The sequence below is a fragment of the Bos indicus genome, chromosome 17 (assembly GCF_029378745.1).
Source record: "Bos indicus isolate NIAB-ARS_2022 breed Sahiwal x Tharparkar chromosome 17, NIAB-ARS_B.indTharparkar_mat_pri_1.0, whole genome shotgun sequence".
Lineage (NCBI taxonomy): Eukaryota > Metazoa > Chordata > Mammalia > Artiodactyla > Bovidae > Bos > Bos indicus.
This window is the reverse complement of record NC_091776.1, coordinates 57,908,592-57,931,286: the sequence shown is the minus strand read 5'-3', so window position 1 is coordinate 57,931,286 and position 22,695 is coordinate 57,908,592. Positions and strand designations below refer to the sequence as shown.

Genomic DNA, 22,695 nt, shown 5'->3' with positions numbered 1-22,695 from the left:
GGATTCTCCAGGCAAGAACACTGGAGTGGGTTGCCATTTCCTTCTCCAATGCATAAAAGTAAAAAGTGAAAGTGAAGTCGCTCAGTTGTGTCTGAGAGACCTCATGGACTGCAGCCTACCAGGCTCCTCCGTCCATAGGAGTTTCCAGGCAAGAGTACTGGAGTGGGGTGCCATTGCCTTTTCCACTGAAATGGCAGGCAGCAATTTTTTTTTTTTTTTTTGTCTGAAACCAGGTGGTGGTTAAAAATGCAGATTCTCAAGCCGGACGGTCTGGGCTCAAACTCCATTTCTAATACTTACTGGCTGTGTTGACTGGTTGAGCTGCTTTCGCCTTGAAAGTGAAAATGTTAGTCACTCAGTCGTGTCCAACTCTTTGTGAACCCACGGACTGCAGCCACCAGGCTTCTCTCTCCATGGAGTTCTCCAAGCAAGAATACTGGAGTGGGTAGCCATTCCCTTCTCCAGGGGATTCTTCCTGACCCAGGGTTTGAACCTAGGCCTCCGGGTTCAATTGCAGGCAGATTCTTTACCATTTGAGCCACCAGGAAAGCCCCAAGCTCTTGCCTTAGTTTCTCAAGTTTTAAAGTACGGAGAGCAACAGTAACATGTCAGAGTATTCTTGTAAAGACTGGCACGTGATAACTGTTAGCCATTATTTTACTTCATTTCTGAAGGGCAGTGTGGATCGAGTGATGACTTTCTGCTTCCTTGCTGATCAGCATCTCCTGTTTGAACTTGGCCCTGAGGCTCAGAGATGGGGCAGAAGAGCCAGGAACAGTGTTAAGGGTATCTTTGCTGTTGGATAAATAACCTTGTAATTTAAAAGGTTGAGTATCTAATAGCTTATGCTTTTTGACTGGGAAATAGGTGTGAAGGTCAAACTGGCCACAGCATCTAATGGCCATGTTCAAAAGGGCTTGATAAAGGCCACCATTCACTTGATCCTTTCATAGTAGCCACTCTGTCAGGGTATTTGGGGTTGCTTCTTTTCATCTGTCCTTTATATGCTTTTTTTTTTTTTTTTTAATGTGGACCAATTTTAAAGTCTTTGATGAATTTGCTACAATATTGTTTCTATCTTTTGTTTTTTCGGCCAAGAGGCATGTAGGATCTTAGCTCCCAGACCAGGGATTGAACCCACATCCCCTGCATTGGAAGGCAAAGTCTTAACTGCTGGACTGATGGGGATGTCCCCTTTTATTGCTTTGGAAGTCTCTTCCTTTCGGAATCGAGTCTGAAGTCAGCTGGGAATTAGGTTCAGGGCCTCAGGCTCGTGTGTACAGGGAGAGGGGGCTGAGGGAGAAGGTGGTACTATCCCTTTGGGGTCCTTTCTAGGGATGCAGCTGTGACAGGGGCAAAGGGGTCGGGAGGAGGGTGGACAGGACACTGAGAATTGCCCTCCAGATATGTGTCAGGAGTCCGCAGCTCTTCCTCTGGACCCTGAGAACGCCCTCATGCCCTTGGGAGATGGCTTCAGCTGCAGAGCGCCAGGGCTCCTTGTCCTACATTGGGGACAGCCCTGCAAGGCCATCTTCAGAATTCCCGGCAGGGTTGGCGGAAGTTTCTGTTGAGACAACGTGGCAGCTCAGGTTCCCTCCCTGCCCCATCCCCACCCATCAGCCTCCTGCCACCTCTATCTCAGACTGGGCTTCCTGGGGGCACCCGGCCAGCCGCACGCAGTGGGCAACAGGCGTGAGAAATTCTAGGCCAGTCAAACAAAAGACCACAGCCAGTCGAGTTGAGTCCACTTTTTAATATTTTGACCATGATGCAAACAGGCATAAATAGACTTTTGTTGAATTTCATCAAATTAGAAGAATGATACAGAAGAAGAGCATGCGGCGAGTACAGCCTGGACAACCTTGCAGAGCGCGTTCTGGGAAGGTGCTGGAGCGCACGGGACACTTGGCAGCATTAGCAGCATCGAGAGCTCAGAGGTAGGGGGAGGTCCGAGTTTCTGACGGTGCAGTGTGGTGAGAGGCAACGACACCCGCTCGGCCCACCTCCCCAGCTCCCCAGACCCGGAACAGAAACCCACCACCTGCCCAGTGACAGAGGGCGACCCCCACCCACAAACCCATCCGGCGCCGCCTGGAAAACCACTGCTGAGCCCGGAGTGGGTCTTACAATCACAACGACAACTCGACAGCAAGGACAGAAGGGTGGAGGCGGGGAGGGGGTGGGCACGGGAGGGCACTGGGCCTCCGTGAGTCTTCGTCCGAACTGGACGCCAAGGGCACAGCATCTTACTGAATCGGGACTGTCATCTTTCTGTCCTGGGAGGCAGTTGGTGAAACCGTACTTTCCCATTTCCTCTTGAAATCCTTCGAGTCTCTGTTGGGCAGCAGATAATGGAAGGAAAACCAGCGGGCTGAGAAATGCTTCGCTTATTCCAGAAGGTGGATGGTAAGAAGGCCTGGGGCAACCGGTACAGAGTCTGTTGTCCCCAGGGTTCATCTGGCAAGGTCTGAAGACACAGTTGGTTGTCACAACTTTCAAGGGGGTCGGGTGGGTGGGTGGAGGCCAGGGATGCTGGCCAACATCCTACAAAGCCCTGGGCAGCCCCCTACCCAAAGTTGAAACATGTATAATATCATATATGAAACGAGTCGCCAGTCCAGGTTCGATGCACGATACTGGATGCTTGGGGCTGGTGCGCTGGGACGACCCAGAGGGATGGTATGGGGAGGGAGGAGGGTTCAGGATGGGGAACACGTGTATACCTGTGGCGAATTCATGTTGATATATGGCAAAACCAATACAATATTGTAAAGTTAAAAAATAAAAAAATTAAAAAAAAAAAAAAGAATTCTCCAGCCCCGAATGCCAACGATACTGAGGTTGACGGACTCTGGACTAGAGCCTCCAAGCATCTCCTAGGAGCCAAGTCTGGGCACTTTGATGTCCTGGAGCCAATTTCTAGAAGACTTTGGAAAGCTGTATCTTTGGGCAGATTTGTTCCCGCCTGCCAGGGCCACCTGCTTAAGAACGGTCTCTGCTTGGGACCAGACACACATGCCCTGCTTGCTCAGATATTCTAGGAAATAGCGAATTCAGAAACATGCCAAGGTGTGTTTACTCCCAATCACCTCCCATGCACATGACTCAGACAGTATTAATAGAGAACAGACCCCCCCCCTCCCCCTGCAAACAGTTCCTGCTTTCCTGGCATAAGAGTTTACCTGAGTCCTTGGACCTGAGACACATCAGTGTGTTTGTGCCGTCAGGCAGAGACCGGCAGGTGGACCAAGGTCCGGGAGGGTGTGGGAGAAAGAGGAAAGGCCAGGCTGCATTAGTCCCCAAGGCTTCAGGTTTGTGGGGACCATCTCTGTTGAGTCCCTCGGGAAGGGGGCAGGGTTGCCTTCACAGCCTCTCAGATTCTTTATCCTCCATCCCTGCTTTTGGCCTTTCATTCTTGAGTCGAATGGCACACTTAGATGCAGGAGAAGGCTGGGAGAAGACAGGGAATGTGGGCAGGTCCCAAGGGAAGCCCAGATTAATATTTCTTTTTCCTTGTCTCTGGCAGGTGGTCTCAGATTAACGTGCCTATTCAGACAGCAGGCTTCGAGGGTAAGGCAGGCACAGCGCCATGCTGGATATTGGTGGCAGGGGCAATGGAAATATACAAGGGAACATGGCCAGCCTAAGATCTTAAGTCCACGCTTTTCCAAATGGCATGAATTAAAAGGGACCAGAGCCATGGTGGTGAGGAGTCCAGACATCAGCTTGCCGATAATCATTCTGGCACCGTGATCTGGGTCAGAGAATCTTGCTTGTGGCAAACCTGACTTAGGGCAAAACCTGACCTCCTTTTGGAAGCCCCAAGCAGGTGGCTGCAAAGAGTGTGTTTGGCAAGAAATTCCTGTGTTCTCGGGCTGATGTCTGGTGGCCTGGGGTCAGTTCTCTTTCTGCCCATCTAGGTGTGGACCTTGGAGGATCCACCCTGTTGACTTGGGGTGGAGGGAACCTGGCTCTGTCACCTCTGAAAACTCAGTTCTCTTTGGAGCCTGTTTTTTCCTCCTGAGACCTGTTTCTCAGCCTAGAGGCAAGACTTTTGACTCTGCCTTTGTTCTCTTTGTCCACAACAGGTCGGGAGTCCAGGTCCTGGTAATTCAACCCCTGGAATGTCTTTATCACTATAATCTGCCCCTTCCCTCATTCAAGTCTTGGGTTTCTGCAACAACTAGCCAATAGTTCAACAGGTCAGCAGTCTATGCTCTATGCTGTAGCCAGAACATTTTTTTCCAAGCATAACTCCCATCAGCTCATCTTCCTCTTAAAAAAGAAACACTCCTAAGGACTCCGTGTTGCCTACCAAATAAAGACAAAATCTCTTGACAAAATTCCATCCATTCCCTGCCTGTCTCTGCTGCATACCTCCATCTTTCTCAGCCTCCCAAAGCCAGGCTATGTCAGAAGCCAGACCTGATCCATCCTGCCTGCTCTCCATCCATGCTTCACCCCCCACCCCCGACCTCCTACATCCTGGCGATCTCGTTTCCCCAAACCTGCCGGGGGAATCCTGGCGATCACTCAAACCCCAGACCTGAACACTGATTCTAAGACCTGTGTCTCTGCATCACAAATCCCAACCTTCTGTAAGAGAGGAACTGTGGTTTGCTCTGTACACTTGACTGTGCCTTCCGGATACTGGAGAGGTAAGATGTGACACCGATTAAGTGAAACAAAATTCTATTGCTTATCATGGGCCAGGTATGGCAACTGGGGCATTTTCTGGACATTATCGCATCTAGTCCACTTTGTGATAAAGGGGGATATGCAGACTCAGAAAGATTAGGTCACCAGCTCAGGGCTGTCCGCAGAAATGATGGCAGAGTTACTGTTCGGACTCAGGACTGCTTTTAAAACTCCACTTCGGTGGGTCTGAAGCATTGCCCCCAAAGCAAAGACACCTGACTGTCTCACTCCATAGAAGCCAAGGGGAAGCCTGTATCCTCTTTGGGAGGTTAATGACTTCTGCTTCTTTTGCAGCACAACCATAGGAATAGGATTCACAGTGACAACCAGGGAGCATGACTGTTCCACTTTCCTGTGGCAGGGGATTTCGTGTCCCTCCAGGCCAAACTCACTTTTGTTAAATCGAGTTGGAGCTACTTCTGGCCAGCTCGAGAGGGAGGGAGAAATAATAGCCCTGTAACTAGGATGAACCTCCCCCCTGCCAAATCAAATGCCCAGTCAACCCCATTTTTGCTCACTAATTGTTAACACCCAAATTTGCAGGCTACTGGGACTGAACCTCACAGCACCACAAGAGGGCAGTGTTTAGCTACTGTGGATCAGAGCTGAGCCTGAAATCAGGGTTCCACTCCTGCCTCTTGATGGGCTCATTACAGCGAGGCTTTGGGTATCAGAGAATTCTGTCAAATGAGAGACACACATCAGACTAATCTCCTGTCCTCTAGACAGCAGTTATGAATCAGCTTGTGTTGAGGGTTGAAAGATACTTACTTAAAAACCAAACCAAACAATCGTTCTTGGGAAGAAAGATAAATCCTGGTGATACGATTATTTCTTTAGGCTATCTGATAAAACAAGATGCTATTTCCCTCGCCCTTCCTGCTACTAGATGACCAGGGCTATATGAGGAATGTGCCTGGCATGGAAATAAGTGCTCTTAAGTATTTATCTGGCGATGGAAAAGCATTTGTGCATAAAACTTGATTTGGAAAGGGGAGCACTGGTTCATTTCTCTGTGATGGCGGTCGGACACAGCAGTTCAGTCCCCCAGAAGCTAGTGACATCTTAGGAGCTATCTCCAAAGGGCTCAAACGGCTAGAAAGAAAGCTGCTGGGAGGAGAGCTACTAGCCAGGATCATGTTTCCAGGAAAGAAAGGGTTTAGAATGGGCTTCCCTCCAGGTCAGAGAGGGTCAGCCGAGCATGCTGAGCACTTGGTCTCTGTACCATGGAAGCCTGAGCGGGAGGAAACGGGATTAAAGGGAAGCAGGGTAATCAGAACTGGCATGAAGTCGAACTCCGAGCGCCAGGGATATGACACCAGCGAGGGCTGCCGGGAAGGGTGGAGAAAGGGAGACAGAGTTTACCCTTTGTCTTTAAGGGCACCTCCTGGGGACACCTCTGGCATCCAGATCTAAGGCCCTTCCAGAGAGGGCCAGGACTCTCTCCCTTTGGCAGAGAAGAAAGAAAGAAATGCTCGTGCGCTGTATAGAAAGAAAAGGGCTAGCTTTCTGTAGGACAAGACAAAATGAAATAAGACGGAAGTTCCAAACTGGCTGACTGTTTGCCTTCAACCTTGGGGAAGGGGTTCTTGGGAGCATCAGCTGTCTCTGGGCACTGCCTACCATTGACTTTTAGTGCGTAAGTGTAGAAAGGGACCTTTCCATCCCATTTCCTCGGAGAAGGTGAATTCAGCAGGTTGTCTGCCTGGGAGAAACGGTACCCACCCTGATGCCTGCCAATGACTTTGCTGCCTTTTTTTTTTTATCTGAGTTGAGAATCATTTGTCAAGATGATCCTATCAGCTTAAAAAATGGGGGGAATCTCTTTTAGAAGACCAAAAGCATGAAGGCAGATCCTCCCCACCCTGGCTGTAGAGGAAGCCATTAGATGCCTCGTGACAGATTCCCTCTCCAACCTGATCTGCCTTCACTGGCTTCCATTACTTTACCCCCAGGGGTGAAATAGCAAGCTCCATGTGGGAGAATTAAAAAAAAAAAAAGTGATATTCTTCCTTGATATTGTTTCCAGTTTTCAAAACTTTAAAGTTTGATCCATTCACACTTTTTAGCTTCATAACATTACGATTAGGGGAAATTAAGCAACAAGTAATGTTTCCAAAGTTACCCAGAGGCAAAGACAGGAAGACCCTTATTTCCAGCTCATTCCCTTGGACAATGTTACTTCGGGTCTTGGGTGAGAGTGCCCGAGAGGGCCAATTAAGTGATCCTGGCTGGGGTGGGTGGGGCTGGGAAGTGGGTTTGCCCAATCCATCAGATGGGTTAACCTCCCCCCAAGAGCTCCGCTAACTGGTGCCACTACCTTAATGCATCTAATGCCCCCTTTCACTAGGGATTTCCCCCTTGGTCATCAAACCCCACCTCCATGCCCTGACCCTTTATAACCAGGACAATTAGGATGCGTCCCCGTGTTTCAGGTATGCTAGCACAGACCCTTAATTATGGATGTGTGAGGCTCTAATACGGGTTGGGGCGTATTTCTTGGCACCGAGGGTCTGGAGGCAACATGCTTACACAGGCAAGAGGACAGAGGGAGACCCAGGCCCATCACACCTGCGCACGCACATACACACACACACACACACACACGCACGACCGGAACGTCATCATAAAAAAGGATTGGGTGGGATTCGAATGGCTGAGGGACTAGCTCAAAAAACTCTTCTATCTGGTCCCTGCAGCCTCTCCAGGGCAAACCCCAGAAAACACCCTAACCCGAGCCCTGCCCACGTTCCAGTGGTTTTGTGCACCGGTGATTTGCCCTTGTCGGAAAGACAGAGAGAAAGAGGCGGGGGTGGGGAGATGGTTTCGTAAGAGCCACTGCGGATTATAAAGGCATTGCACTGCAGCACGAAAACTCAAGGAGAAAACCCAAGTGGGCCGGGAAACCACTGAGAGGTGAGAACCTGGGAGAGGAGGACCAGGACACAGCGACGGGACGAGAGGCAGAGCGGGGGCCACGTGGGGGTGCCTGAAGGGAAGGTTCAGCAGTGTCCGTGCTCACAAAAGCAGCCACCCCGGCCGAGTGCCATGGGGCGGCCACCCTGCCATCCGTCTGGGCAAGAGGGTCCAGTTAGGAGCTGAAAACCCTGTAGGAGGAGAAGTGGGGAGGGAGTTAGTGCCAGAGGAGCAAGGCTGCTCTGTTTCCTTAAAGAGACTCAGAGAAAAGCTCCTGAGTTCTGGACTTCGTCTCTTTCACTTCCTTGGCAGCTCCAGTGACTGGGACAGGCCCTGGCACCCGGGTGGGACTCATCTTGAGTGAATGAAGAATGAATCAATGAAAAGATGAAGGAGCCTGGCTCAGCCACACAATAAGCCAGGATGAGCTGTGATCTTCAAGGCAATAATGTCAGCTTGAGAGACACCAAAGTATGTTTTCAAGACTGCCGTGTTGTCATAAGGGGGAAGACAATGAGGAAGCTTATGAAATGGAATGTGTGTGCCCTAGCCTCCTGAAAACAAGGCAACTGAATTCCCACCTAATTTGAAGGGAGCTTGGTGGTGGTTTTGAGGCAGACGATGCAGGGAGTGAGCTTACAATCAGGGGTGATGTGTCATGGCATTAATGTAAGGCTTAAAGAGTTATGCTCAATCCCGGTTGTGTGGTACCTCAGACCATCTCCAGCAATTTCTAGAGGACAAATGGAATCATCAAAATAATAGCGATTGAAATTTGCATCCATGAGAATGCCAGCAGCATTTGAGGGGTGAGAGAGGTAGTATAAACCCTAGGAGCAGCGAATAGGAACACATCTTGCAGTGGCGAGAGCCATCACTCAACTTGGGGGTGCCCCAGTGGAAGCTGACATCCACAGCCAGGGTTCCCACACTTGAGGGGAACTCAGAATGCCCTGCAGGGGTCATAAAAACACCAACTGCTCGGTGCCGTGACCCCAGAGATTCAGATTCAGCAGGGCTGGGGCAGCCTGGGAATTTAGATTTGTAACACATTCCCAGGAGATGCCGATGCTGCTGGTCTGGGCCCCCAGCGTGGGAAAGCCATGGTCAACGGAGTCAGACATCTCTGTCTGTCAGGGCTCTGCCCGCCCCTCACCCCTGGGAAGGAGCCGGCTTACTCATCGGTGTCTTTCTTGCTCTCCTCAATGAAGGCAATGGATTCAGATCTAAGGCGGTTGGTCACTTCATATGTGCGCAGGGTGACCCCGAAAATATCCTCATGGTAGCGGTTGTCATCCTAGGCAACAGAAACAAGCAGGGATCAGATTCCAAATGCCAGCTGAGGGAGTGAAGAAGGGTGGACACACGGACATCCTGGAATGGAACATCCGTGGAGAAGATGGTTCCTGAAGACACCGTGCGCAGGGAGTTCCCTGGCGGCTCAGCGGTTAGGATTCAGTGCTTCCTTGGAGGGGCCTGGGTTCATCCCTAGTCAGAGAACTAAGGTTTTGCAAGCCCTGCACCATGGCCAAAGAAAGAGAAAAGAAATGAGATGTAACTCAGGGCCCCTGGAGACCCCTCTGGTCTCCGAGACTGTGTTTTAGCAAGAGCCTCTGCCCTGTAGGGCATGGGGTCTAAGCCCAGCTGGCAACAAACACTTCTGTTCCCACCCAGAGAGAGTGCTGCTGCTTTGCGGGTGCTAAGGACAGAAGAGCTGAGGGGCTCCAGGGGAAACCTTAGCTCATTTCCCCATTTCCTCCCTCCTCCTTGTTCCTGCCAGTTCAGATCTGGGGCACGGCTGGGTTTAGTGTGAAACGTCACCGTCAGTAGAGACCAGCAGAGATGGAAGAAAGGCCAAAGCGCCCGCTTAGCACTCAGGGAACACCATGGTTGCTAAAGTGGAGACTTCTCCTGACATAGTTTATCTGATGATGAGTATCTTAGCTCAGCTTTGCCCAGAAACAAACAGAAAAGTCGAGAAACACCATGAGTGAGGATGAACTTGGGGCATCCAAGGGTTTCTGGAGCCACTGGAGCTCCTTCGGCAGAACTGAGGGATGGGCATTAAGGAGACCCCATAGGGCGGTGTCACTGAGAATTTAACAAGGGGGTAAGGTGCCCCCCCACCCCTCACTGAGGAAAGGCGGTGTTTGGGGAATATGCATTGAGCAGAGTTTCTGGCATCCACAGTCCCAAAGGTTTTGAAGAAACTTTCCCATCTGTAGAGTGGCTTCATTTTAAGTTGGAGTGGTTTTTCGACCTTCTTCTGCAGAATCTATGAAAATGTGTCCCAAGGACTTATAGCAACGAGACAGAGTGGTAGGGGACTCTGCGTCTCTCCAGGGTGCTCTGGCATTTCTACTGGAAAGCTGTCATCATTGTTTTAACCTAGGAGAAGGCAATGGCACCCCACTCCAGTACTCTTGCCTGGAAAATCCCACGGATGGAGGAGCCTGGAAGGCTGCAGTCGATGGGGTTGCTGAGGGTCAGACATGACTGAGCGACTTCACTTTCACTTTTCACTTTCATGCATTGGAGAAGGAAATGGCAACCCACTCCAGTGTTCTTGCCTGGAGAATCCAAGGGATGGGGGAGCCCGGTGGGCTGCCATCTATGGGGTCGCACAGAGTTGGACACGACTGAAGCGACTTAGCTGCAGCAGCAGCAGCAGTAGGGGTTTAGTATCAGAATTAGAGCAAGGGCTTCTTCTGTGAAAATGTTTGACTGCTGCTCATTTAGGGAAGCAGGGAGAAGAATGGGGTCACATTTGGAGCTTTGTGGAGGCCTGGGACTTAGTTTATTCTATTTGGGGCAGTTGACCACAGAGTTGGGACTTTGCTTCCTGGGCTGCTACTAGCCTTTTTGCAAATTAGGAAAAGACACCCCTCCTTCTGGGAGGAACACAGTTCCATGCCAAGGCATGCTTCTTGGGAGGCCAGGCCTGGTGGTGACTTTCATCCACTGCTGCTGCTGCTGCTGCTAAGTCGCTTCAGTCGTGTCCAACTCTGTGCGACCCCATGGACTGCAGCCCACCAGGCTCCTCTGTCCTTGGGATTCTCCAGGCAAGAACACTGGAGTGGGTTGCCATTTCCTTCTCCAATGCATGAAAGTGAAAAGTCAAAGTGAAGTCATTCAGTCGTGTCCGACTCTTAGTGACCCCATGGACTGCAGCCCACCAGGCTCCTCCGTCCATGGGATTTTCCAGGCAAGAGTACTGGAGTGGGGAGCCATTGCCTTCTCCTTTCATCCCCTACTTGCCCCCTTTGGACAAACCCTTTTGTGCAGTGGCCAACCTACACAACTGCCCGGGGCAGTCCTGCAGCTTGGTACTGGGGACAGGAATGGTTGGGTTAGGATCGTTTCTGTCTAACTACTAGTGGCCCACCCGCTTTGTCATTTTCATACATCACAGCTCCCCATTCTATTTAATATACACACTGCATGCCCAGCTATCTTTCCTTCTCTACTATGGTTTGGGATCACCTGCGTCCTCTACCCCAAGTCATAAATGGGAAGATGGGAGCAGGGATGTCATCATGGGTCCCCTGAGTCACTGAGACAGGTAAGATGAGGAAGAGGAGACAGGATGCCAGAAAAGGGCTCCCAGGAGCCAGCCCATCACTCACCCTCAGCCTGCTGATGAACACACCAGCGTCCTCCACAGAGAGCTTGCCCTTCTGCGTCATGATGCGCTGGATGGCTTTGAGGACATCGGCCGCCATGGTGACATCCCCGCACACATAGATGTGGCCCCCTTGCTCCTTCAGGGCTCGATACACGGGTTCCGCCAGCTGCTCTTGTAGGATGTCTTGCACGTACTTCTGCGGGGTGTTAGGGGTGGGGTGGGAAGCGGGACGACTGGTGAGGAGGAGCCAGGCTGTGGAGCTCACCCCTCTCCCCCACCACCCCGGGAACAGAGCCTGACCCAGGCGCTTGGGGGCAGGTCTGTGTTTTGTGCAGAGATGCAGGGGACTGGGAAGAGTGAAGCAGGGGAAGAGGGACCATCCATCTGAGAGAGTGATGAGCTGCGCCTCTGCTGCAGCTTGCCTTTGCTGAGGACCCTGGAGGGAGCCATACTGCCCACGCCCAGAGCTGTCCGCCGGAGGCGTAAGAGTGGGGTGTTCTCTACCAGCTCCTCTCTCCCATGGCCAGTGGTCACCCCAGGGCTGTTTAGACCCGTGCACCTCTAGGTGTGGGGCTGGTACTGCAGGCATCCTATGCCCAGGTGCTGGAGAAGCCCCAGACAGACAGCAGGAGATGGGGGAGGGGCTCACAGGTGACACCCGAGCAAAGCCAGCTGCTGCAGGAATTGCTGGGATAAATGGTGGGCTAAGGGAATATCAGGTGGGCAAAAGGGGTGTCCAGTGCAGCCTCTAGAGAATTTTCTGGGTTGTTCAGGAAGCTTCCCCGAGGCGAGCCTGGTGTTCAGCTGGTACTTTTAGGCACGACCGTGCCAGCTGCTGAGACACTGATGAACTCTCATGCCAGGTGTCCAGTAGCTGCTGCCCAGACCCTCTGGGTACCCCCTTCCCCGGCTGTCCTGGGTCCTTTCCTGGGATGCGCCTGGGGGTCCAGTTGAAGTTCCCCAAGATCCAGCAGGGATGTGCCCCTGTCTTGTAGCCCGTGTCCACTCTGACTTGGAGTGCCTCTTATGGGCTGTTTAATTTTTTATTGGGGGGGGTGCTCTTTAACTTTAAAAAAATTCGTATTTAATTATTTTAAAAGTTTATTTTTTGGCCCTGAGGCATGTGGGATCTTAGTCCCCTGACCAGGGATTGAACCTGTGTCCCCTGCATTGGAAGCACGGAGTCTTAACCACTGGACCGCCAGGGAAGTCCCTTTTAATTCATTTTGTAAATATTTTTATTGTGATAAAATACACATAATGTAAAATGCAGGTGTGTTTTAAAGTGTGCAGCCCGACGCAGTGGGATTGAGCACATTCGTGGTATTGAACAACCACCCAAGCTTTCCCTCTGCCCCAGAAGGATACCCTGTACCCATAAGTGTCACTCCCCATTCCCCACTTCCCACAGGCCCTGGGGACCACAAATCAGCCTCTGTCTCTATGGATCTGGATGTTCTGGATATTTCATGTAAGTGGCATGACAGAGTATGGACTGTTAAATATTTTAGATCACATGTTTATGCTTCATGCTTCCTGAAGTTCAGAGCAATGTCACGGAGGAGAGTTCAGAAGGGGTGAGGGTGTTCGGGAGCAGAGTGTGCATGCACACGTGTGTGACGGGCTGGGGCTTACCTTTGGTTTGTCTGGCTCCCGGGAGTAGGCTGTGTACAGCTCTCTGAAGACCCCCTTGCTCTTGGCCTGCAGGGTCTCCTCCCTGTAGATGTGGTCTATCTTGGACTGCCGGCACCCGAAGACCAGGACCATGGGGCAGGGGCTCATTCCTGGGGGTGGGGAAACCTGTCACCGACAGCTCTGATGCCCGATGTGGGGGTGCTAGGGTGCTGGGAACCTTAGCACGTGTGAGAGGGGCAGAGGCGTGCGGACGCTGGGGCAGGGGATGTGTGTTGTCTCTCTCACACACACATGCACACACTGAGGGAGGTAGGTGACGTGTGTTCAGGCTTCAGCAGACCCCTTTTCTCTGGGTCTCAATCGCTCCTCTGCCCCTCCCCCACACTGGTAGCACCAAACCCCCGGACTTGGAAGCTAGACTGCCTGGGTTCAAATCCCAGCTCTGTGTGATGCCAAGGGATGAACTTTCTATGTCTCTGTGTCGCCATGTGAAAAATGGAATAACAGCATCCAACCTCATAGGGTTATTTTAAGAAGCAAATGTACATTAGACCCCTGCCCAGTACATAGTGAAGTCCCTTGGTATCCCAGGGGGTCACTTCCAGGACCCACCCCGATACCAAAATCCACTGATGCTCAATGCTATAGTTGGTCCCCTGAACCCACTGGTCCTCTGTATCTGTGGTTCCACATCCATGGGCTCTCAGCTGGCCTCGGATGGTATATACGGATTTAAGGAAAAAAATTTTCATGAAAGTTGACCCACGCAATTCCCATGTCTGTCAAGGGTCAACTGTACTTTGTGAATGTATGTTTGCTATTCCACTAGAATGACAATTCCACTGGGCAAGAGTGTGTGTGTGTGTTTCCAGTTGTTTCTGTCTTGTTCATTGCTACGCCTCCAGCACCTACAATAGTGTTTGGCATCCATGAGATGCTCAGTAAATCTCCGTTTAATGCATGTCAGAACTGTGGGTTTTTTTTTTTTCCTCTCTCCTCCCAAAGCTGACGTGTTGTGTTTCTCGCACAGCAAACCCTGCACTTCAATAACCGCCTTTGCAACCATCCCAGAAACACACATCCATTGGATAAGGCTTAATGCACACCCCTTCTAGGACTGCGTACATTTTAAGATGGGGGTCCTAGCTTAACAGAAATGTTAACAGAAATGTCTTAACAGAAATGTCTTCTGGGGATGGGCTTTCAGGCCTTGCAACAAGTTGTGTGGATGACTTGTTTAGATGGGTCCCTTGAGTTGCCCCATAAACTTCACCTGTGGGTCTGGTTGCTACAGTATTCCCAGTCCCTCCCCAGGCAGTGATGCAAAGGAGACAGAACAGGACATGCCTCCTGGCTGCTGGGATACAGGCAGCCCTCCCAGGATCCAGGGGGAGGAAATCATGTGCTTGCTGGACCATAACCCACCTTTGTGTTGGATATCAAATTGCCGCTGCTGCCAGAAGCTCCGGAAGGGGGCGATGCCAGTGCCTGGGCCAACCAGGATACAGGGCACTTGGGGATTTTGGGGCAGGTGGAAGCTGGGCGCTCTGGACAAGGAAGGGAGAGTCAGGAGTCTGGCTGAGTTCAAATCTGATCAAGAACTGTTGGATCTCTGCTGTATACAGCAACAGAGATCCAACAGTTCTTGATCATATTTGAGCTCAGCAACAGCACTGTGAAACAATTATCTTCCAATAAAAAAATTTAAAAATAAAGAAAAGAAAAACCCTGTTGGATCTTAGGTAAACCAGATGGCTGTCCTGGGTGGAACTACAATGGGACTTAAAGCTCTTCAACTGGGGTCAGGTGGCCCTTTTCATGTTTGGAAGGTCCCATAAATTTGGAGAATTTCCCCAAACAGGAAATCCTCAGGGTCTGCCTATCGCTCCATTTTCTAATTATCCCCATTGCTGAGCTAAGCCACAAAGGGAATGGGATGGATCAAATACAGGGCTTCCCTACCTCAGCCCTCCTGACATTGGGGGCTGCATAGTTCCCTGTATACAGTCCCACGACCAAGAGATGGGGGCTGTCCTGTGCACTGTAGGATACGGACTAGTGCCCAGGCCTCTATCTATTAGAAGCCAGGAGAACCCTCCAGCTGTGATAGCCAAAAATATCTCCAGACTTTGCCAAGGGCTCCTGGGGGGCAAAATCACCCTTGGCTGAGAACCACTGAATTAACCATCTATGAGATTTTCCAAATCTGGGAGCTGCAAATGTCAGCGTACAAAAGAATCACATGGGGATGTTCAAAGAGGGTGTAGATTGCTGGCAATGCAGTAAGTCTAGGCTCAGGACTCAGCATTTTTGAAGCACCCCAGGGGATTCTGGTGCTGGTGCTATGTGGACGATACCATGACCACTCTACCCTTCACAGCTGAGAAAAATGACTGTCCAAGTCCACGGTTTAGGTAGGGAAGTTATCAGTTGACAAAGCAGGTAAGTACAGAGGGCCTAAGCTCAGGTATATCAATGATTTTTTAATTTTTATGTTTTTAAGGCTATATTCTTCTTATTTGATTGACTGATTATGGTAGGAACACTTAACATGAAACTGATCCTTGTAATGTGTTTTTAAGTGTACAATACAGTACTGTTACCTGAGGGCAGAAATATCCTTTAAAACTGAGTTTGGAAGGGCAAGGTGGTTGACAGGGAGGGCGGTTAAATCTTCCTGGTCTCTAAGAAACTGGGAACACATGGGGTGGCCAGCAGGCTTCGGATAGAAATTTTATTGGCCTGAAAATTCCATTAAGGCTGAAAACTGCCTTTGCCTGGTTGTCTGCAGTGGCCCCAGCTAGCACAGGACAAGCACTTGATAAATATCTGTTGCACTGACCTGAATTTGACTAGAGGACTTGCTTAGCTCCTGCTAGGTTGCTCTGCCCCCATGAGCCTGTTGCCTAACAGCTGGGAGTGATGCTGAATGTTGCTCTCAGTCCTGCCTGACTCGGCCACCTCTCTAGAACCCTTCCGGCTGGTCCACCGGCCCCACCCACCCCATCTCAGGACCTCAGGATGCAGATTTGGGATGGCTGCTTCTCTTTCTTCGTTTGCTACTCACCCTCTCACGAAACAGGGCACCACTTCGTCAGCCTGGATCCGGTTGAGCCAGGAGGAGCACACGCCGTGGTGAATTGGTCCTTCTCCATCTAACAGGATAATCGAGGCGATCTGGCTCATCTACTGTCCCTCACGCTGCCCCATCCCTGGCCTCCCCAATCCTTCAGCACAGAAGGCTCACAGCCCCGATGCCAAGTTTCTGCCTTAGGGGTCCCTGTCTGGATCCCTTGCTCTGATGGCGAAAAGGAAATGGTAAAGCTGGGGTGGGCCCGTGGCTCTGAAACCACTGGGTAGGGGCGGGCTGGATTCTAATCCTGTCCACTGCAAGGGCCTCAGTCCATGTGCTCTCTGTGGCCTGCCAGGACCCTGGTCTCAGCACTCTCTCAGGCACCACGTACTTTTTTTCCTTTGGCTGTGCCTCGTGGCTTACAGGAGCTTAGTTCCCCGACCAGGGATTGAACCCAGGCCCCAGCAGTGAAAGCCTACAGTCCCAACCATCCGCCAGGGAATTCCCAGGCACCATGCATTTTCACCTCTTTACCAAGGATGGAAAACACAGGCACAGAGGTCAGGGTATCTGGCTGCCCTACAACCAGCTGGGTGTCACAGAGCACAGAGCTCCCCTCTCCGAGGGAAGAGAGGGTGGTGGTTTGTTCTAGCTGCCGCCTTGGGGTGCAAAGGGAGGAAGGGAGCAAAGGGCATCTCGGGCTTTGGGAGCAGAGGCTTCCAAAGGCACAGCTCATTTCTTTCCTAATTCTGCACAGAGCTGGCTCTGCCTAAGGGGGCAGTTTTCTGCACTGTTTCTTCTCGCAGTTTTCCTGACCTTGGACAGGGATGGGTCTCCTCCCCAGGGTTTGGGTCTTGGCAGAGGTTTAGGCAGGTGTTCAGGGGCCCTTGGAAGCAGGGTGGGAAATGCAGAGCCGGGGGCTCTCCCAGCGCCTCTGCCCACCTCGGGTGCGGTAGGAGACGATGGCCACGGTGAGGTGCACCTCGTCGGGGTACATGTCCGGGGAGGAGCTGATGGAATAGTAGCGAGGCTGCAGCAGGGACAGCTGGGTCAGGAGCAGGGTGGAGGGCATCTGGATGGACGGGAACTCCTCCAGCACTTCCACGATGGTGGGGTTCTTGCCCCATTTCCATTCCTCGTACTCCTGCAGACCCTGAACCGCAGACAGGGACAGAAGGGAACTTGCAGCCAGACCCTGGAGCGAACTTTCAAGGCAGGCTCGCTCGCGGAGGTTCAGGGAAGAAGGGAAATTAAAAAGTAGTCATAGTTAACTCTTACACAGGAATTATCCTGTGCCAAGTTTTCACTGTTGCAAGGATATTATGAAATAAGCCTGATTGTCACCCCTATTTTATTGATGGGGAAACTGAGGGATATAGAGATCACACAGCTATGGGGTGGTGGCAAACTTTAGCCCACAAACCACCTGCTCATATGGTCCGTGAACTAAGAGTTGTTTTTATATGTTTTAATGGCTGGAGGTAGAGAATCAAACGAACAATACTATCATCTGATGTGAAGAACTGAATCACTGGAAAAGACCCTGATGCTGGGAAAGATTGAGGGCAGGAGGAGAAGGGGACGGCAGAGGACAAGATGGTTGGGTGGCATCACTGACTCAATGGATATGAGTTTGAGCAAGCTCTGGGAGATAGTGAAGGACAGGGAAGCCTGGCGTGCTGTGGTCCATGGGGTCACAAAGAATTGAACACGACTAAGCGACTGAACAATAATAAGGGTTCCAAAGGAAGGAGAAAAAAGCGTTAGCAATTTCTACTGCCGTCAGAGAACTTAGAGGTTCAATGGGGTCGCTCTTCTGTTCCGTTAGACCTTTGTTAGAAGGAGGGGAGATGGCCAGGTCTAGCCTCGCCTGGAGAATCCCAGGGATGGGGGAGCCTGGTGGGCTGCCGTCTACGGGGTCACACAGAGTTGGACACGACTGAAGTGACTTAGCAGCAGCCGCCAAAATGGATTAGCTAACATGGTGACCTGCAAACTAGACCGTGGCAGCTCTCACTCAAGGCTGCCATCTGCTGAAACACTGCTGCAATAACCATAGGGAGAAGTGAAGTTGCTTAGTCACGTCCGATCCTTTGCGACCCCATGAACTGTGGCCTGCCAGTCTCCTCTGTCCATGGGATTTTCCAGGCAAGAATCCTGGAGTGGGTTGCCATTTCCTTCTCCAGGGGATCTTCCTAACCCAGGGATCGAACCCAGGTCTCCTGCATTGCAAGCAGACTCCTTACCAGCTGAGCCATGAGGGAACCATAAAATTCTCCAAGGAGCAGGTGGTGGGATTGAATGAGGCCAGGGACCCACCTTGCTGAGGACCAGCAGACGCTGCTTCTCTTTCTCACTGGTGGCCAGGGAGGCAAACTGCTGCAGCTGCAGTGGCGTTGGAGGCGTCGTGATGTCCAGGTAGTACTTGAAGGCCTGGAAGATGGTGCAGGGCGGCAGGCGATGCTCATCGGTCCAGTTACTGATAACCCCTGCAGAGGCACAACAGAGGTGAGAGATGGGTGGGGGAGGGACAGAGTGGGCTCTGAGGGTTTGGGTCCAAGTCAGGGAGGCCAGACCTGCTCCTGGAGCAGAGGATGGGGCCCAAAAAACTGACTGCCCCTGAGCCAACTGACCCCTTGGCTGGCCACCTCCATCCCACATCTAAAGCCAGGTTTCCTGGGGACCCTGTGGTCGCCTCCTGTACGCAAGGAGCATGTCCAAAATCAGCTGAGCAAGCTAGTGCCAGAATTTAAGAGTAAATATTAAAGTAGCATGAGACCGTCCCTTGATATTCTGAGCAATGAGCCACCAACTGAGCACGAACTATGAGTCCATTTTCCCCTCCGTCTCTCTTCTCGTGGTGTCAGCCTTTCACCCTCTGAGTGGGATTCTAGCATTTAAAATGACAAAAACGCCAAACACTTGCCTAGCCCTCTCTATGTACCATGTTTGTTTCCTCAGCACTTTCTATTAGCAACTCTCTTAATCCTTGCCACAATCCTAGGTGGTGGGTGCTATTATTATCTCCATTTTGCAGTTGAGAAAAGGGAAGCACAGAGAGGTTAAGGCATTTGCCCACGGTCACCAGGTGGCACTAGAGGAGATGCAGATGTGGGTTCCATCTCCGGTTTGGGAAGATCCCCTAGAGAAGGGAATGGCAACCCGTCCCACAGTATTCTTGCCTGGAGAATCCCATGGACAGAGGAGGCTGATGGGCTACAGTCTCTAGGGTCACAGAGAGTCAGACACGACCGAGCGACTGAGCTCAACAGCAACAACGCTGCTCAAATCCATAGTCAGGCAGTACTGCTCCAGACCATGTTTGAACTACTGCCTCTGTGTACTTAAGTCCAATAGAGGCCCTAAACACAAGCCTCTACTTCATCAGGCGCTCAACTCAAGATATAAAGTACTGTTCCAGTATGGAGGAAGAACTGGCTGGGCTGGATTTCATAAGAGAAGGAGTGTCTCTCCTAAGGGTACCAGCAGGGTTTCAACTACGTACTGTTTTCACACTCTGCGCTGACTTTATGTCCTGCCTCCCTTGTAGAAGAGATGTGTCACTGTATCATGGGCTACCACGTGCGGCCATCGCAGTTCCTTAAGTCCTGAGCTCACTCACAGCTACTGAGATGAAGCATCAGACCCATTTGCCTTGCAAAGTTCTTTAATAGGAATGTCAAGGGTGGCCCCCAAACAGGTTGGGACTTAATCTAATGATATCAGAAATCGGGTTCAATTCCAGTGGGCCACCAAGCTTCATTTAGTGCTTTTGGATTCTAAGAGAAGGCAGGAGTGGACTTTAGCTGCTATTCCCTTGGTGGGCGGTGAGGCTGGGGTGATGAAGGAAGTCAGACAAGTAGCCTATGCTAAGATCGGTGTCTAGCCGATGAAGGAAGGTAAGACTCTTTCCCTCAAGGGTGAACCATCAGTGTCCTGGCTTAAATGGACACTTGCTCAGCTAGTTGGGTCAAGGCTGTTCAGCCATGAAGAAGGGGAGCCTTCGGTCTCATAAGCTGGGGGGTGACAGAGACCCACTCTCCTGCCTGGACTGGCAACTGGGCAGAAGAACAGGTTTCCTCTTCCCTGGACACCTGGGACTCCTCGGAGATGGAAAGGGCCCTTGGGAGTGGCTGGGTGGGGTACTAGCTTGGCCGTAGTTACCCAAAGCCGTGTTCCGCTCCTCCAGCAGCTCCACCTTCACCAACTGGTTGGCAGGGGGGGCATCCTCCAGCCGCTCGATCAGGGCATTCACCAGGTCCTCGTGGTTGCCGGGGAAGACGCCCAGGTGGTCCCCGGGCTGGTACTGCAGCTCCTGACTCCCATTGGTGTGGAGACGCACGAAGATGGTCGATCGACTGGACGCAAGGGTGGGGGAACAACAGGGTGAGGGTCGCCAGCTTGTGCCCCTTTTCTTTGCCCCTTTGTCTGTCTTTGTGGCTACACCTCCCCTCCTTCCATTCTCCTTGGGGGCTCAGGCCAGACTTCCACCCTCATCAATTTCCACAGGGCGGGTTTCAGCAAGGTCACTCATGAGATCCTCTTTGCAAACCCAACAGCCAGCTCCCAGCGCTCACTGTGGTCATCAGAGCAGTACTCGACATGGCTTCTCACGTCTTCCTTCTCAATCCCCTTCTCTTGAGCTCCCCAGGCTCTCCTGGTCTCTTCCCTGGCTGCTCTTCCTCGGTCCCCTTTGTTGGTTCCTTCTCATCTCCCCTAACTCTGGACGGTGGAGCACCCCGAGATTCAGTCCCCAGATCTCTTTGCTTTTCTGACTTCCTGTCCCTGCTTTCCTTTTCTCCATAGCACTTACCAACCTCCACAGAATGGAGAGTTCACTCCATTCTATGGCATGTGGTCTGTCTCTATGCCTGCCCCTTCCCCATCCCCACCCTGAGGACAATAGAGGGGACTAGGAATCTGTCTAAACTCTAGAGGGCGAGGAACTTGTCTGTTTTCTCCACTGCTCTATTCTAGCACTTAGGACAGTGCATGACATACTGGATACTCAAGAAATATTTCTCGATTGAAGGAAGCTCAGATCCTCAGGGTTAACCAGCTGCTAGAATAGGCTCTACTTCTGATACCAGATTTCTACCAGGAACCACTAAACCCCACAGGAGCCACGGCAGTGATGGCCCTGTTCTGCGAAATTCCACCTCTCCTGGGAATCCCAAGCTCCACCTCCTTTTACAACTGGGATCCTCACCTTGTCCTGGAAAAGGGAAAAAGGCTTGACCTTAAGCTCAGGTTCTTACTATCCCCAGTCCACTGACAGTATAAAGTTTATAGAACAAAGGAGAAAACCCAGAGGGAAACTTGTTTAGGCCTGCCGAGTCATGCCCTTTCCTTCGATAGCTGGATTTCAAGTGCAGGACATCTATGAATGAATCCTTAGAATAGGATTATTCTGGTTCTTTTAAAGTTTTAGTACCAATACACTGCATTTTTATGCCTGAAAACTTTGGGATTGATGACTACACTTGGGTAAATCAAATCTTTTTGTATTCTTGGAGTTAAATTCGCATTTTCAGATCCGCTTTTTCTTCCTTGCCAACTGGTTTTCAGTTGATAGAGACACTTGATATTCAACATGAAGTTTCTACATTCTCCATGGTATGTAAATCAGCACTTGAATAGACCAATGGGACTCGCTATTTGAAGGAGTTTTTGGCACAACCAAAAGTTCTTTTGTGCTGCAAATAGCCACCATTATTAAAAATAGTTGTGCTGGCATCTCTGCTTTTTTGGGTGTATTTTCTTAAAGCATGACACCCCTGTCCTTAGTAGGGTGGGGAACTCGGTGACTGAGCTTGTGAATGATGGTGGTGGGGGTCTGGGCTCCCACTCTCCTTCCCCGGGCAGATTTTGCCCTCCGTGGGGCACTGATCTTATCTATTAAATGGGCTTGCGTGAATGACTCTGCTCTGAGCTCATGCCAGTCTATTGGTTCCTGGAGAGCGAGACCTGCCAGCTTCAGGAAGGGAACGAGCAGAGGCCGACAGCCAGCAGGGGGCGCTGTGGGGTTGCGAATTTGGGAGCCTCCAGGGCCAACCACGGGAAGCCTTTGAAAGGCCCACAAATCAATTCCCACTTTCTCCCTGATCATCACGAGTTGTTGTTGTTGTTGTTGTTTTTTTCATAAGTATATTTGCCTCCGTTCCTATGGCCGGTACAAAATAGAAACGTGGAGGCCCCAAACTTGCTGAGCTGGCTTGTGCTCACAGCCTTTTCGCCTAAGTCCTCTTGAACGCAGCTGAGGGTGGTCAGGCAGAGAACGGCCAGGGATAAGAATGGAGCCCGCCTGTGGGCCACGAGGTGGGGGCAGGCTCTGCTGGGAGTCGGACCCCGGACACTGCATGCCTCTGACTGGAGAACCCAGAGCTGAATGGCTGCATGGCCCAAGGTCCTTGAAGCTTTGCTGGGAACCGATCCCCGCCTGTGGGCCATGAGGTGGGGGCAGGCTCTGCTGGGAGTCAGACCCCGGACACTGCATGCCTCTGACTGGAGAACCCAGAGCTGAATGGCTGCATGGCCCGAGGTCCTTGAAGCTTTGCTGGGAACCGATCCCCGCCTGTGGGCCACGAGGTGGGGGCAGGCTCTGCTGGGAGTCGGACCCCGGACACTGCATGCCTCTGACTGGAGAACCCAGAGCTGAATGGCTGCATGGCCCGAGGTCCTTGAAGCTTTGCTGGGAAGTGATCCCCCAGTGGGTAGCACTAGCCTGGAGACCTACTGTCTTATATCT

General features: G+C 51.4%; 1 protein-coding gene across 1 annotated transcript in view; it reads right to left on the bottom strand.

Annotated features, from left to right (window-relative positions):
• Positions 1-1,738: 1,738 nt before the first annotated feature.
• Positions 1,739-22,695, bottom strand: part of NOS1 (nitric oxide synthase 1) — a 195,882-nt gene continuing 174,925 nt past the window's right edge. The window contains exons 22-30 of the mRNA XM_019977709.2: positions 20,112-20,305; positions 18,267-18,436; positions 16,890-17,100; positions 15,942-16,029; positions 14,300-14,421; positions 12,875-13,023; positions 11,241-11,435; positions 8,793-8,911; positions 1,739-7,805 (exon numbers count right to left, since the gene is read on the bottom strand). Coding sequence (XP_019833268.2) covers positions 7,790-7,805; positions 8,793-8,911; positions 11,241-11,435; positions 12,875-13,023; positions 14,300-14,421; positions 15,942-16,029; positions 16,890-17,100; positions 18,267-18,436; positions 20,112-20,305 — 1,264 coding nt within the window. The 3' untranslated portion in view covers positions 1,739-7,789. The remainder of the gene's footprint in view (positions 7,806-8,792; positions 8,912-11,240; positions 11,436-12,874; positions 13,024-14,299; positions 14,422-15,941; positions 16,030-16,889; positions 17,101-18,266; positions 18,437-20,111; positions 20,306-22,695) is intronic.